Below are 13913 nucleotides of genomic sequence, written 5' to 3' on the forward strand. Positions count from 1 at the left end.
AAAACTTAGTAATAGAGAGACAACTATGACAATATAGACAACGGGGCACACATGTCCCTTATACATTATGCAGTCTATGTACAGTATATCTCATTAATTAAACATAATCTAATTTACCAGGCCCTAAGACTGGAAGGTGAAGGGCAGTCTACGGTCTTGCCAGTTTGCTGTTAGATTACTGTGTTATTCTAAGTATCGGGGATCAAAAACATAATCTGCGCTTATCATCAGTGTGATTTCTGGTAAGTTGTGATAGTGGCTGACTTTTACGGGAAGGGAACGACCCTGAGAATGGGTCAGCTGCGGAATATTGCAGCGGGACAGTCCTGTCACAACCAGGCAAGCTACAGTAACTAGGCAATAAGCAAAGGGCCCCCAGATGAAAGGGGGGGGCTGATACTGACTGGCCCTGACTCGTATTCAAATGACAGAGATGACAAGTGACAAGTGAATGTGGCAACACTTTCCTAAATTCAATTGCCGAAAAAGATGACAGTGCTAGCGATCAAAATCTGTCTTGAGGGGGCCATGTCCATTAGTCTGAAGAGACAATTCCCTCTTTGCTTAGGGCCCCCAAATACTGTGCCTTGAAATGGCCCTGCAGTGAGACAACACAAAGTGAGACCCCTATAAAACCTGAACACCTGTGGAGACCAATCAACTTGGTTTGGACACTGAGACGCCTCAAGCACACTGCGAGCATGAGATGTAAGCTTAGCGTGTCCGGAGGTATCCGTGATCAGTCCTACATGGTTAGAATACATGAAAACAGATCATCTCTTGCAGCGTGGCACATGGACGGGAGCGCGAGCGGGAGGGCAGACATGTCTGCGATGCTCCTCAACCTTCATGACCTTTGCTCTTGACCCCAGGCAGTTTGGCCCTGTTGTTAACATCTACTGTTAGGTGCTGTGTAAGGCTGTTTATATGACAATTATTTGGAAACACTTTTGTGATGTTGACTCGGAATGGTCAAGAAAAAAGAAACACAGATCAAATTTGATTCAGTTTTAAGTATTGGCTCACGTATTTTGATTGGAAATGTAATTCTGTTTTTTTCTGTTTTTTCACGTTATTTATTTATTTATTTGTTATTTTATTTTTTTCCTGATATTTCTTTAGGGGCTTTTATGCCTTTATCTGATAGGACAGTCTGAGATGGTGACAGGAAGCGAGTGGGACAGAGAGACGGGGTGGGATCAGGAAATGACCCCGGCCGGACTCGAAGCGGGGCCCCCGTGGGCATCCAAGCTCAAATGTGGGGGGCTTAGCGCGCTGCGCCACAGCGCCCCCGTTATTTATTTATTTTTAATCCATGTTTATTACGTCACCATTGTATCTATTCCAAGAGCCACCAAAAAATGTAAAATATATATATATATTTCCTCTTATTTCTTCTAGTTTTGGACACCAGTGCACACCCACCACCACCACCACCACCACCACCACCACCATGTCTCCCGTGAGGTCGCTCAGCTGCGTCCTCCTGCTGGCCCTGCTCCCACTCTGTCAGGGGCAGACCAGCACCACCGCATTCGTATCGGGACTCCGTGCCTACAACCTGAGCCACGTAAACGGTGCCCCTCCGGATGCCTTTGTTGAAATAACCCTATCAGGCACCATCTGTGGCAGGTCAAATGCCATTCTTGACAACGCCAACCCTGTCTGGGACACCACCATGATTGGGTGCAGAAACGCAAAGTATGGACAATATTTTGTGCTTTATGTGTACCACTGGGAAGCTAATAGAAATCGACTGCTGGGCATGTGTCCCCATATCATAGAAGCCAAAGAAGCTAAAGTTGAGTGCAGAAGTGCTAGCCTGTCAATTGACTTTGAGTATACGATGTGATCCTTGTAATCAAATCCTTTTTTGATTTGTGTGAAGTTGACATAAATAGGACATTTGTTTTCTTGAGCCTAAATTAATGAATTATTGTTTGAACAACATTATGAAAAAGTTCCAATAAATCATGAATTCAACAAAGCCCTTGTTGTGTTTTCTTTAATTGTGTTGACATTACCTCCTTAACAAACTATGTCAAAGTCCTTATGGCATTCATACAGAAAAATCAAGCTTCTCTTACTAAAAAGAGATCAGGATTGTTTTTGGGTTTTTTTGCACAGAGCACAGATAAGCACAAATACAGTATGGACAAATAAGGGCAAGTTCCTTAATTTCCCCCCGGTAATCAATAAAGTTACTCTACTAAATAACACAATGGTGTTGATCAGCTGGAACTGAGGTCTTAGTTAGGGAGGAGGGAATTGTAAACAGCTCCAAATTCCTGTCAGAGTTGCCACAAAACTTTGGACCCCCTGTTAGAAATGTGAAGATTAAGAGAAACCTAATCTTTCCTAATTACATTCAACCTATGCATACACCTAATGAACAAAAGAATGGGCTTCAACAGAATACATTTTAGGCTCTGGGATGTCCCAGCCAGAGTTCCGAACTGAATCCCATCAAACATCTCACGGGTGATCTGAGGAGAACTGCACAGGAGATGCACTTGTAATCTGTCAGATTTGCAGTGCTTTTACGAAAAGGAGTGGTGGACAAATATTGCCAAATCAACATGTACCATGCACAATAGACTCTCACCCAAAAAAAGACTAAGTGCGGTAATAAAAGCAACAAAGTATTAGCTCAAGGGTGTGCATATTTATGCAATTGGCATTTTTTATTGGCTACTTTTTCTATTTAAAGCTTTGAGTTTGTTTTTCAGTTGCATTGAACAGTTTAGATTAAAGGTGGAAAATTCTTAAACTATTTGTCTTTCTGTCATTTTCTACATCACAAAAACCTGGCATTGGAACAGGGATGTGCAGACATTTTTAACCACTGTACAGGACATTAGTTACAATTCCTGATACAAAATCCTGCACTTTCACACACTTCCCGTTTATCAGATGGAGCACAAAAAACGTGTACTTACTGTAGGGTAAAAGCAAACTGATAGGCTTTTGGCCCGACCATGTGAACAAACCAGCTGTGTGATCCTGCTGTACAGAAACCATACAGTGCCACCCCTATAAAAGCAGAACACTTGTGGAGACCACTCAAGTTGCTCTGGACACAGAGAGAGGTAAGACCGTCAGCCTTTCTGTGTACTCTCGTCATTAATTTGCCATGTCTTGAATTTGTGTGTTTTTGTAAACAGTATAAGACACCATAGACACACGGCCTTTTCAGTTTTGTTGTAACATTTCACGCTACCTTTTTTGCAAGGCTCCTGTTCACGCATGAGACTTGGTCTCATTGGAAATCTCAAACATTGCGGACAACTGACTATCATTCAAAACACTTTCTTGATGCAGATCAGGACAATTGTGGGCAGTCAGATGTCATAGTGGATCTTGGAATAGCCAGTTTTGGTCCCATATCATCTATGGTTGAACACGCATGACACTTGCACTGGCCCACAGGGGCGGAGCTATAGGAGGGACGAGCAGGGCATTTGCCCCTGGGCCCAGGGCCCTCTCGTATTGACAGTGGGGGCCCTATTGTAACCTCGGCAGGCTGTATGAGGGGCCCTTTCAGTGTTTTGCCCTGGGGACCTCTGTGCAATTGCTCCGCCACTGCTGGCCCACATTGTTTTAACCGCAGCACCATACAATGCTACGTCTGTGGGAAACCCTGAACTTATAAGGTAAACTACAGTATTTGCTTTTTTGTCTACTCTTCTCGTTTCTTCCAGGTTGTGGACACAAACGTCATGTCTGCTGTGAAAGCTGCCATCTTCCTGCTGGCCCTGGGCCTACTGGCCCCGTCCCCACTATGCGAGGCCAGAAGTGCTTTCGTGTCAGGACTCCGCGCCTACAACCTCAGCTACAAAGGCTACCCCCTTAATGCTTTTGTCAAAGTAACCCTTGGAGGGAGGGATTGTGGCAAGACGGTTGTCGTTGAAGGGAATTCCAACCCCATCTGGGCGAACAGCATGATTGGATGCGCAAACCCAAGAATTGGAAGCATGTTTACGCTCTATGTGTATCATTTGCATGAATTGAATATCACTCAAGAGAAATTGCTGGGAATGTGTCCTCATATCATCGACAAGAACAAAGACGTAGTCAAATGCAGAAGTGCTAGCCTTTCAATCGACTTTGAGTATTGGTTTTGATTAGTGTGAATTTGGTCAAGAAACGTAGCGTATACTTTCAGAAATGTGCTGTATGTATTTGCATGATTGCCTGAATTCAAAATCATGAATTCTTGTGTTAAAGCATTTCAAAAACGTTGCAATAAATGCTCAGCAATACTCTAAAAATTGGTTGTTGTTGTTGTTTTTTTTATTTTGTTGCCATTACCTTTTTCAAAGTACTCAGTGGACAGCCTCCTGGTCTGTAAACAGGAAAATGAAAAGCTTTCCTTGAGTTAAACATTGATTCGTTACATTTTTTTTTGGCATGGAGCAGGATTTTCGCTACATGGTACTGACTGAATTTAAATATTATAGTCAAAACATGTTAAGTATATTATAGCCAATGATTAAACAAATACACCATCAAACATTGAACAATCAATGAAAAACATAGCTCTGAAAAAAAACATAGCTTTCATTCTGAAATGCTTTTGAAATAGTCACTAAAGTGTAACTTCCAGTGCAGTTACTTACCACCCAGACAGGCCTTAAAGGACAACTTCAGTCAATTTCAACATGCAGTTATAATGCTCACACTACCCTGGACTTGTCAGTACGTGAAAAAATGTTTTCTTTTTCTCCAGCCTTTTCTGAGATCCTGGTCATTGTAATGGGGGCAGCTGTTTGTTTACATAAAAAAAACATCTTGATTTATTCCCAAAAACATCCAAGAGGTTATGCAGACAACTAGCAAATTAGCCTTTCGGGAAAATATTTGGGGTAGGCCTATATTAAGAATTTAAAACATGTAAACAAAGGCTGCCCCCATTAGAATAGCTCAGATCTCGGAAAGGGCTGAGCCGAAAAATGCAGCATTACCGGGAACTGACAAGTCAAGGGTAGCGTGAGCAATACAACAGCATATTGAAATTGGCAGATGCGCTCCTTTAACTACACTGAATGTGTAGTTTAAATACTGTAGTATGCACTTTGTCATAAAAAAAAAATCTCAGCCTTCAAGTGTGAGGATATAATTCAGACATACAAATTGCATCTGAAAGGCAGCTGAATAGGCCGCTTGAAGTGCTGGGACAAAATAATTCTGACATCTATTCTTCAAAAAGTGTGCTAGAAGTTCTCTGTGGACATTAAACACCATTACACATTAGTGTATCTTCTTATGAAGTCATATCAAGGTGCATACGTGTGCAGTACAGTACATACAGTAAACAGGCACTGTTGGAATAAGTTGCACTTAGGCCTTGGTTGGTTACATGTATGCAGTATTCTTAAAAATAGGTAATATATTATATTAACCATTTAAAAAAATATCTGCATAGATATCATAAAATGTATCATGTTTTGATTCTGTTTACATGGCATGTGGACAAAAAAAATCACCATTGAGAGGTGTATTTTAGAAATCTCCAGTCAAGGGAGCTAAAAGTCTGTTTACCGGTGAAAAAAAGGAATGAATTAATGAATTAAATACTGGGTAAACAGTTAGGGTGGTTAGGGCGTCACACTTCTAGCCCAAAGGGTGCCGGTTTGACTCCTGACCCGCCAGGTTGGTGGGGGGAGTAATTAATCAGTGCTCTGTCCCATCCTCCTCCATGGCTCAGTTACCCTGAGCATGGTACCGTCCCGCGGCACTGCTCCCTTGGGGCGGCCATTGGAGGCTGCCCCTTAGCACGGGTGAGGCATGTATGCAATTTCCTTGTGTGCAGTGAACACTTGTGTGCTGTGGATTGCTGTGTCACAATGACAATGGGATTTGGAGTTTACAAATGACAATGGGAGTTGTATAAATGTTTACAAATGATATCCATATACTCATGAACGGCGTGACGTTTTCCATGTGCGTTACGCCCATTTGTGGGGGAAAACAACCCATGCAAGTCAATTGGTGATGATGGGGCTTAATAAATGAAAGATACAGACCTGTAGACAAGCATTGTTCACTCGCAACATGCCGAAAACGTGTTGTGTTGCAGGCTGTTCAAATCATATAGCCAAACAGCCGTGGCTGAAGCATGGAATGTGTTCATTTAGGATAGCCGATGTAGCATATAAGTCAATGAGACATTCGGTTTGTTTTCACCCATAAAGGGGCGTAACGCAAATTTAAGAGCAAAGTACCCGGATGGCCGTTCATGAGTATACGTGCAAACCGGGTGTCCGTATTGTGCCCTCCCACATCACGTCCAAGTGACATTCAGCGTCTGCCGTCTCCCTTTACCTGCCCTCTGCAACCGGCTGACATCATGACGCGTCACGGCCCAGCAACCCAGCAAATTTTTTTTCTGTTTTTGAATCTAAATAAGACATATATAACATTGTTTTTATGGTAAGTTTTGCACATATTTTCAAAGTTCAGTTTGTATACATCACACACAAATAGGTGGATTGGCCCATAACACCATTATGTCCAGGCAGTACAGCATTTTACTACTATTGGCTCATTTTGGACAGCCATCTTGGATTTACCCCATAAAAATGACCTTAATGACATTGAAATTTGGGGCACCCCTTCTGAAATGATGGAGAACACCCTAAGGAAGGTCTACACCGATTTTGGTGCTTCTATCCAGCGTGTAACGATTAGGCCCTTTTTGGACGGTAAGATCCCCAGCTAAAGGGAAGGACTATATCAGAGCCTGTAATCGGTACCGGTATTCACAAAGTTCTCTATACCTCGTTTTTGAAAGTAATGGTCCACATTTGATTGCAAACAGTGTGTTAGGACTTCGAATTGGTTTAGCAGTAGCTGTAGCTAGTTGCTAATACAAATGAAGGCAAACTGTGCTCTGCTGGCAGCTAACTATACTCATGAACGGCCATCAGTGTTGCCAGATTTTCTACGACAAATAAGCGACTGACGTCCTGAAAACAAGCCCAAAAGAAGCGACTGACGGGCGTAGTGAAAACAAGCCCAAAATAAGCAACCGGAGGGGTGGGTCGTCAGTCGCGTGCCTAGTCAGGGAAGACCTTGCTCTTTGCGGGGGTCTGCGTGGCAGCTAAAATCCCCTCAAGTGACCACAGAAAGTGGGAGTTAACAATGCTGTAGTAGGGTCACTTGTAAGGATGAGTGAGAAAAAACGAGTTGCCATTGAGAAACACATTCAAATGACCGGCAGAGCAGGAGAAAACAGCAAGCCCAACCCTGAAAAGAGCAAGCCCAAAAAAACGCAACCCGCGACTTTACAAAATTCAAAGCGACTGCTCAAAAAAAGAAGCCCAAGGTCGCTTATAATAAGCGGACTTGGCAACACTGACGGCCATCCGGGTACTTTTCTCTTAAATGTGCGTTACGCCCCTTTATGGGTGAAAACAAACCGAATGTCTCATTAAGGGCGTTCATGATGGCGTTTTTTTGACGAGGTTGAAAATTTGCTAGGCAGCGAGCATGCTCACTGTGTCCGCGTGAAGCATCCTGGTTAGAATTGCCGTTCACGACGCAGTTGAAGGGAGTGACCTCTGCTTGGCAGTCGTAACAAATGAGCATGCTCGCTGCCTAGCAAATTTTCAACCTCGTCAAAAATACGCCATCCCGAACGCCCTTAATGTCAACTCTCGCTCAAAACAAGCTTGCAGAACATTCGTGTAAATAATTTGGCTGATCTCTTGAAACAGACAATAAAAGTAGGGTAACAAACAAAGTAGGCTACCCAAACCATTTACGATGCAGTAGCGGCCTACACAAATGCCGTGTCGTATTTCATTTTAGCGTGGTTTGGCATAGGCCTATCTCTTGAAACAGATGTGCCAAACAAACGTAGCCATAGCCTACTCAACGATGCAGTGAGCTCCAGTAGGGATTTCATTTTATTTACATAGCCTAATAAATGAAAGCGTCAGCTAAATGCAATGTAATGTAGCCAATGTAGCCTAATCCTAACTGCATAAACTCCTATGTTTATACAAATGCCTTATCATGTCATTTTATTATGGTTCATCTCTTGAAACAGATGACACTAAAAGCATAAACAAAAGCAGACCTAGCCAACGATGCAATACAAATTACGTTTCTTGCAATTTCATTTAATTGACATTAGCCTATCCAAACCTCGAGGTGATCTCTGGTAAGTTGTCCACCGAGTCCATGGCACAATGTGGTAGCAAATGTAGGATTCACCTTCTATTTATAATGTCGGTAAATCCATCTGGTGGCCATATTAGGAACTGCACTCTGCATATCAATTCATCCCCACTTCTGTAGATCTAACATTAACACATGGATACTGGTCTGTAATGAAACACTGATAAGGTCTGTAATGAAACACTGAAATTGCGGTGATAGTTTTCTGTTGTCCAAGTACCTCAGTTTTAACTTTGCCTGTGACCTGACAAAAAATAGGTGGTGTCATGATGACAGACAAGGCATATCGGATTGTAGAAAATGTATTAGGCCTAAATAATATTTGGAACAAGGTATACATCAGATTTCAAGGAGTGAAACTGCTACAGTGCCAAATCAACACAATGATGAAAGACAATTGGTGGTTTGCATGTTTTTAAACTGACTGCATTTTGTCATTTTACATTTCGTTGTTTTGCATACTTAGGCCTATTCATTCTTGGTGTGGTTTGCTGTCACACTGGCTCATGTTGCTGTGCATCATGTTGCATTGTTTATCATGGTTTGTTTTGCTGTGCTGCTTGATTTTACATTTGCATGCTTAGATTTGATCTGCGTGATTTGAGTGTGCTGTCCTCATTATGCTCTCTGCCTGCTTGCCTCCCGGTGTCTGCAGCAGTTTCACTCCTTAAAATCATTAACATTGTATGTGCTAGTGCTTATAGATGTATCCCTAAAATAAAGTGTTACCAAAACTACTTAAAGGGACACTGTGTGAGATTTTTAGTTGTTTATTTCCAGAATTCATGCTGCCCATTCACTAATGTTACATTATTCATGAATACTTACCACCACCATCAAATTATAAGTATTCATTATGACTGGAAAAATTGCACTTTTCATACATGAAAAGGGGGATCTTCTCCATGGGTCCGCCATGTTGAATTTCCAAAAATAGCCATTTTTAGCTGCAAAAATGACTCTACTTGGACCATACTAAGAAATATGTGTTTATTATTTAGTAAACTTTCATGTAAAGATCAAATTTGGCAATAAGTACAGTAACGAAGTAAAACTACTGAGTTACGTTCCACCTCTGGTGAATCACTGCTGTTTGGCAGGACAAATGACAGCCTGACTCATCCCATGAGCTTCAATTGTATTTTTGTTTTTATTCATCATAGGTCTACTGCAGGGCTTGACATTAACTTTTTTGCTTGCTGGCCACTGTGGCTACTGGCTAGTGGTTTTCCCAAGTCACTAGGCATCCAGCTATTCTACTAGCCACAAATTTGATTTTTTTTAAAAATGTATCACACAAAAAATCATGACGCTGTACATCTAACCTCAAGAAGATGCAAGAAGATGAGTGCATGGGTTTCTACATGAAACAAACAAATAGAAACGGAATAACTGAGCTTTTTCTTGAACTTAAATACAAACAATTGATACACAAGGGGCAAAGTGCAGAATATACTATAGAATAAGCTACCTGCCAAATTGGCTAGTGACACTGAAATTGTTACCAGTCACAGCCAAGTTTTACCAGCATTTGGCCGGTTGGCAGGTGCCAGTGTCAAGCCCTGGTCTAGTGAGCTTTGTTCATTGTTAATTTTTGTATCCTACTCAGTCCCTCCAGTTTTTCGCGATTCAGCGATCGCGTGGATTCATGCAAATTCAATGATATTCCGCATAATTTCACGATGCCACGTAATTCCTGTAAAGCCGCATTTTTCCCGCAAAATTTTCCCCTTTGTCCCCTTCAACATTCTGTGGAGTTTATTGATTTATATTTGCGTCCAAAAAATAAAAATGTGACTACAATACCAATTAGGAGACGAAAACAAATAGGAAGCATTTTTTGTTAATATGTCACTGAAACATTGAAAAAGAATTGCCTGCTATTTCGCAAGTCGACCCTCATCTCAGCTGCTCCGCGTCTCTCGCCTCCCCTCCCTCACTATACACGCAGGCGTCGGACACCCGTGACCTTTTTTTTAACAGCAGTAGGCCTAGCCTACTTTTCAGTGCAATCCTGGCTGGAAAAAGTATTATTGCCCATTTATCCATGACGAAGAAGTGTATGCAGTCATGAAATAGTGGCGGTGCTGTCGCACAGTAGCAAACATCTTACGTTAGGCCTACATTTTTGCGCAACTTCTCCACTCTCCCCTGTCGCTTTCATGAGCATGCTACCCGACGGTCGTTGTCTGATCTTTTTTCAATGTTCGCTATGTTTGTAATTTAAGGGTCTATGTCTATGCGTAGGCACAAGCCTTCTGATAACAATCACTGTAGTGCCGATCGCAAAGGATTCGGAAGTGTGGATAGGAAGTGAACGGCCCTTCCACGCTTTCACTGTGTTATTGCAATAAAGTCTTGCGAATCCATGCAACCATGCACACAACCATGTCAACGAGAGCGTGTATGCCATCACAACTTTGCATCAAGCAAATAATATGCAACAGCGTGCAATACGAGCACGAGAGAGAGAGAGAGAGAGAGAGAGAGAGAGAGAGAGAGAGAGAGAGAGAGAGAGAGAGAGAGAGACGCGTCTTCCAACAGGTGACATTGTAACGCTTGCATACAACCTGGCTACTGTACCCCGCGACGCTCTTCATTAGCCTACTGGTAGGCTATAGGCCTACCCACAAGTATTTTTTCATAACGCGCAGTCCCGTTTTCCCCCGAAGTCGTTCTAAAATATCGACAGAGATTTATGAGTGTCGCGGCCATGATTTTTTTTACACATTGGACGCACTGGCTTATAAGACGCTCTGGCAGTTTTTGACAATATTTTATTATTGTCAATATTTTATTATTCTATTATATAGGAAGTGTGTTTCTGAATCTCTCTCTCTTTTGTCTTAAGCCTGCTTAGACTGATTGTGGTTTTCAGTTACCAAAAAAATCCAGAAAGGGGTGCAAAATCTTTGCAAAAAATGAGAAAATGCCGCAAAATCTTTGCAAAAAATGAGAAAATGCCGCCACAAAATCAGACATTTTGACCGCAAAAATCACAAAATCCCAGTGCAAAATCCTGGAGGGACTGCCTACTTCTGAATGGTCCATTGATGTGCCTCTTTTTGTGATCACCTAAAGGCAGCGGGGCAGTGTCACACCTTGCTCACTCCATGAGCCTGAATTGTATTTTAGTGTAATGAGGATACCAAACACATTGTACCTACTAGCACAACATAACTATTAATAGGATTATACAATTTCTCACATTTTGAACTCTCAGACCATTATGCCATGGCGTCCGTCCACTTCTGTGATGCATTAAATGGGAAAAAAATCCCATGTTTCCGCTTTCATACTGTATTTAGGATACAAAAGAAAAGGTTGGTTGAGTGCATCTGGTATCATTTGCTCTTACTGGTGTAGCTGGAAAGGTATCCTACTAAAAAAGTGAAAGTGAAAGCCCATTGGGAAACTCCAACTCCCATTGTCATTGTGACACAGCACTCCACAGCACACAAGTGAACACTGCACACTGCACACAACGAAATTGCATTTATGCCTCACCCGTGCAAGGGGGCAGCCCTCAGTGGCACAAGGGGGAAATCCCTGGTGCAGGAACTAACTTGACAAAAGCACAAAAACACTTTATTGGTGAGCTATTGAATAAAAAAATAAACAACCCCACAGCCTTTATGGTGGTGGTCTGTTATTGCAATATTCAATCAAAAAAATCTTAAGACTTTTGGGGTTTTAAAAATATTTTAGTGGTCAGGACCTGGGATTTTAAAGAAAATGAAAAGAATGCCGCACACTCTGCTCCATGTTTTATTGGTGAGGTGACGTTTTGGCCGTCTGGCCTTCTTCAAACTTAGTTTGAAGAACGCCAGATGGCCGGAACGTCACTTCATTTGTACAGTATGCTCAGGAAGCCAGCACCTCAAGAAAGACTTTATTGGTGTGCGATACCTCTTTTTTTCTAACAGGACCTGGGATTTTGTCATGACATGTTGGACAGCGGTAGGGAACCTATGTTCCTAGGGCCGTTTACAGGCCTTGAGGCCATCTTATCCGGCTCCCGATATAATTTTAATGTTATGCAGTTTCACATGAAATATGCCATGTTTTGAAATATGACATGTTTCGTAGAATTCTGAGAAATTACATTTGCAATACACATTTATATTTTCTAAGTTAGGACCTAGTCAGGTTACAACCTGCTGTAAAGGTCAATATAGACGTAAAGTGCAGGGGGAAATCCTGGTTTGTGTTCATAGTACGGCCCTCTGAGGACTTTATACAATTTCAATGAAAACGCTTCCCCACCCCTGATTTAGGATCATTGATAGTATTGCAGGTCTTCAGGTTTGGAAAATACAAAATAACATTTCTGGATTGTTCTCCATATGAAGGACAGAGCCAGTATGCGGTTTTATATTACCTCATAAAAAAATAATATGATGGGTAAACATAGATAAATTAAATAAACAGCTTGAAAAACAACTTGGGTGGACAACATGTAGGCTACTCGTAGTTTCTTTCCAGTAGCTGCTGCCGTTAAGTCTTTATATACTCTCAAGCACCAAGGACACTTAATCATTCATATACTGTATTGATTAATCAATCAATCAATCAATCAATTCAACCAACATTAATCCAGTCAATTTCCACAATTTCTTTGTCTATTGCTAATCCTGTCACTCACCCAAAAGTAGCAGTTCGCACCTTCAAGGGACCTAAATGGTGGAGAGTGGGAGTGGAGGTCTGGGTCTAGAGTATAAGTAGGATAGTACATGGCTTATTTCAAACATAAACCAGCTCCAGAGCGATCTTGCAGCAGACTTGGACATCACAACAGTTTCAGGTAAAGTCAACTTTCTTTTTTTAACAGTGGTGCCTTTTCCTTCTGTTAACCATGTTGCCATGCCATACCACACACACACACACACACACACACACACACACACACACACACACACACACACACAGTCTGTTTCTCCCTTAATATTTGGTGCCAGATTTATGCAAATGGAGTTCTGGGGTTCTGCCCTGTCACTAAAGAGGCATAAGCGTTATTACTATAAAATCCAAATTGGTCAGACCCCAAAGTGTCTGATTTCATGTGAAATTACCCATATGTGTGTTTTTATATTATGCATTATGGATCAGACATTCATTGTGTGTTTTTTAACAGGACCTGCAGTGTAACTTGACCATCCTTAAGACCATGGGTACTGGAACATCTAGCCTTCAGCTGCCCCAGCCCCTGGCAAAACTAGGATGTTCTCATGCCTCCAAAGAAGACCGGGAAAAGTTGGAGGATACCCTGGGAGAGCAAAAAGTGTGTACAGTGGCTTCTTCGAGAGGCATTGGAACCCGTTCATCATGGCGTAGGGGCAGTCGAAACCGATATGTGAATCTGACTATTGGCAACGATAAGGAACCAAAGCACTGGAGGACATGGGCTGCAAGCAATGATGCTTTCATTGAGGATTAGTACTCAAAACTCAAAACTAAAACTGTCAAGCAGGGAAGCCAACAATGGGGGTCAGTTGTCTGCGGCTCAGGCACAGGAGGCTCCTCAATTGTGTTCTCAGTACATTGTATGTATTGGGTGGGGGGCCCCTTTCAGATGACTTTGTCCACGGCTCTGCCAAAGCTATCGATGGCCCTGTTTCTGAGGACAACACAATGGCAGATAGTGGCTGATACTAGTGTTTCAGTCAACAGAATATTGAGACGCAAGTACATTTTATAATATATTGCTTTCATAAGCTCTATCACATCAG

General features: G+C 42.0%; 1 protein-coding gene across 1 annotated transcript in view; it reads right to left on the reverse strand.

Moving 5' to 3' along the window:
- The window catches only part of LOC134446540 (malectin-like), an 8697-nt gene extending 7242 nt beyond the window's left edge, over positions 1 to 1455 (reverse strand). Inside the window, exon 1 of the mRNA XM_063195903.1 lies at positions 1426 to 1455. Within this exon, the coding sequence (XP_063051973.1) occupies positions 1426 to 1455 (30 nt within the window). The remainder of the gene's footprint in view (positions 1 to 1425) is intronic.
- Positions 1456 to 13913: the final 12458 nt, after the last annotated feature.

The sequence above is a fragment of the Engraulis encrasicolus genome, chromosome 3, assembly GCF_034702125.1.
Source record: "Engraulis encrasicolus isolate BLACKSEA-1 chromosome 3, IST_EnEncr_1.0, whole genome shotgun sequence".
NCBI classification, from domain to species: Eukaryota; Metazoa; Chordata; class Actinopteri; order Clupeiformes; family Engraulidae; genus Engraulis; species Engraulis encrasicolus.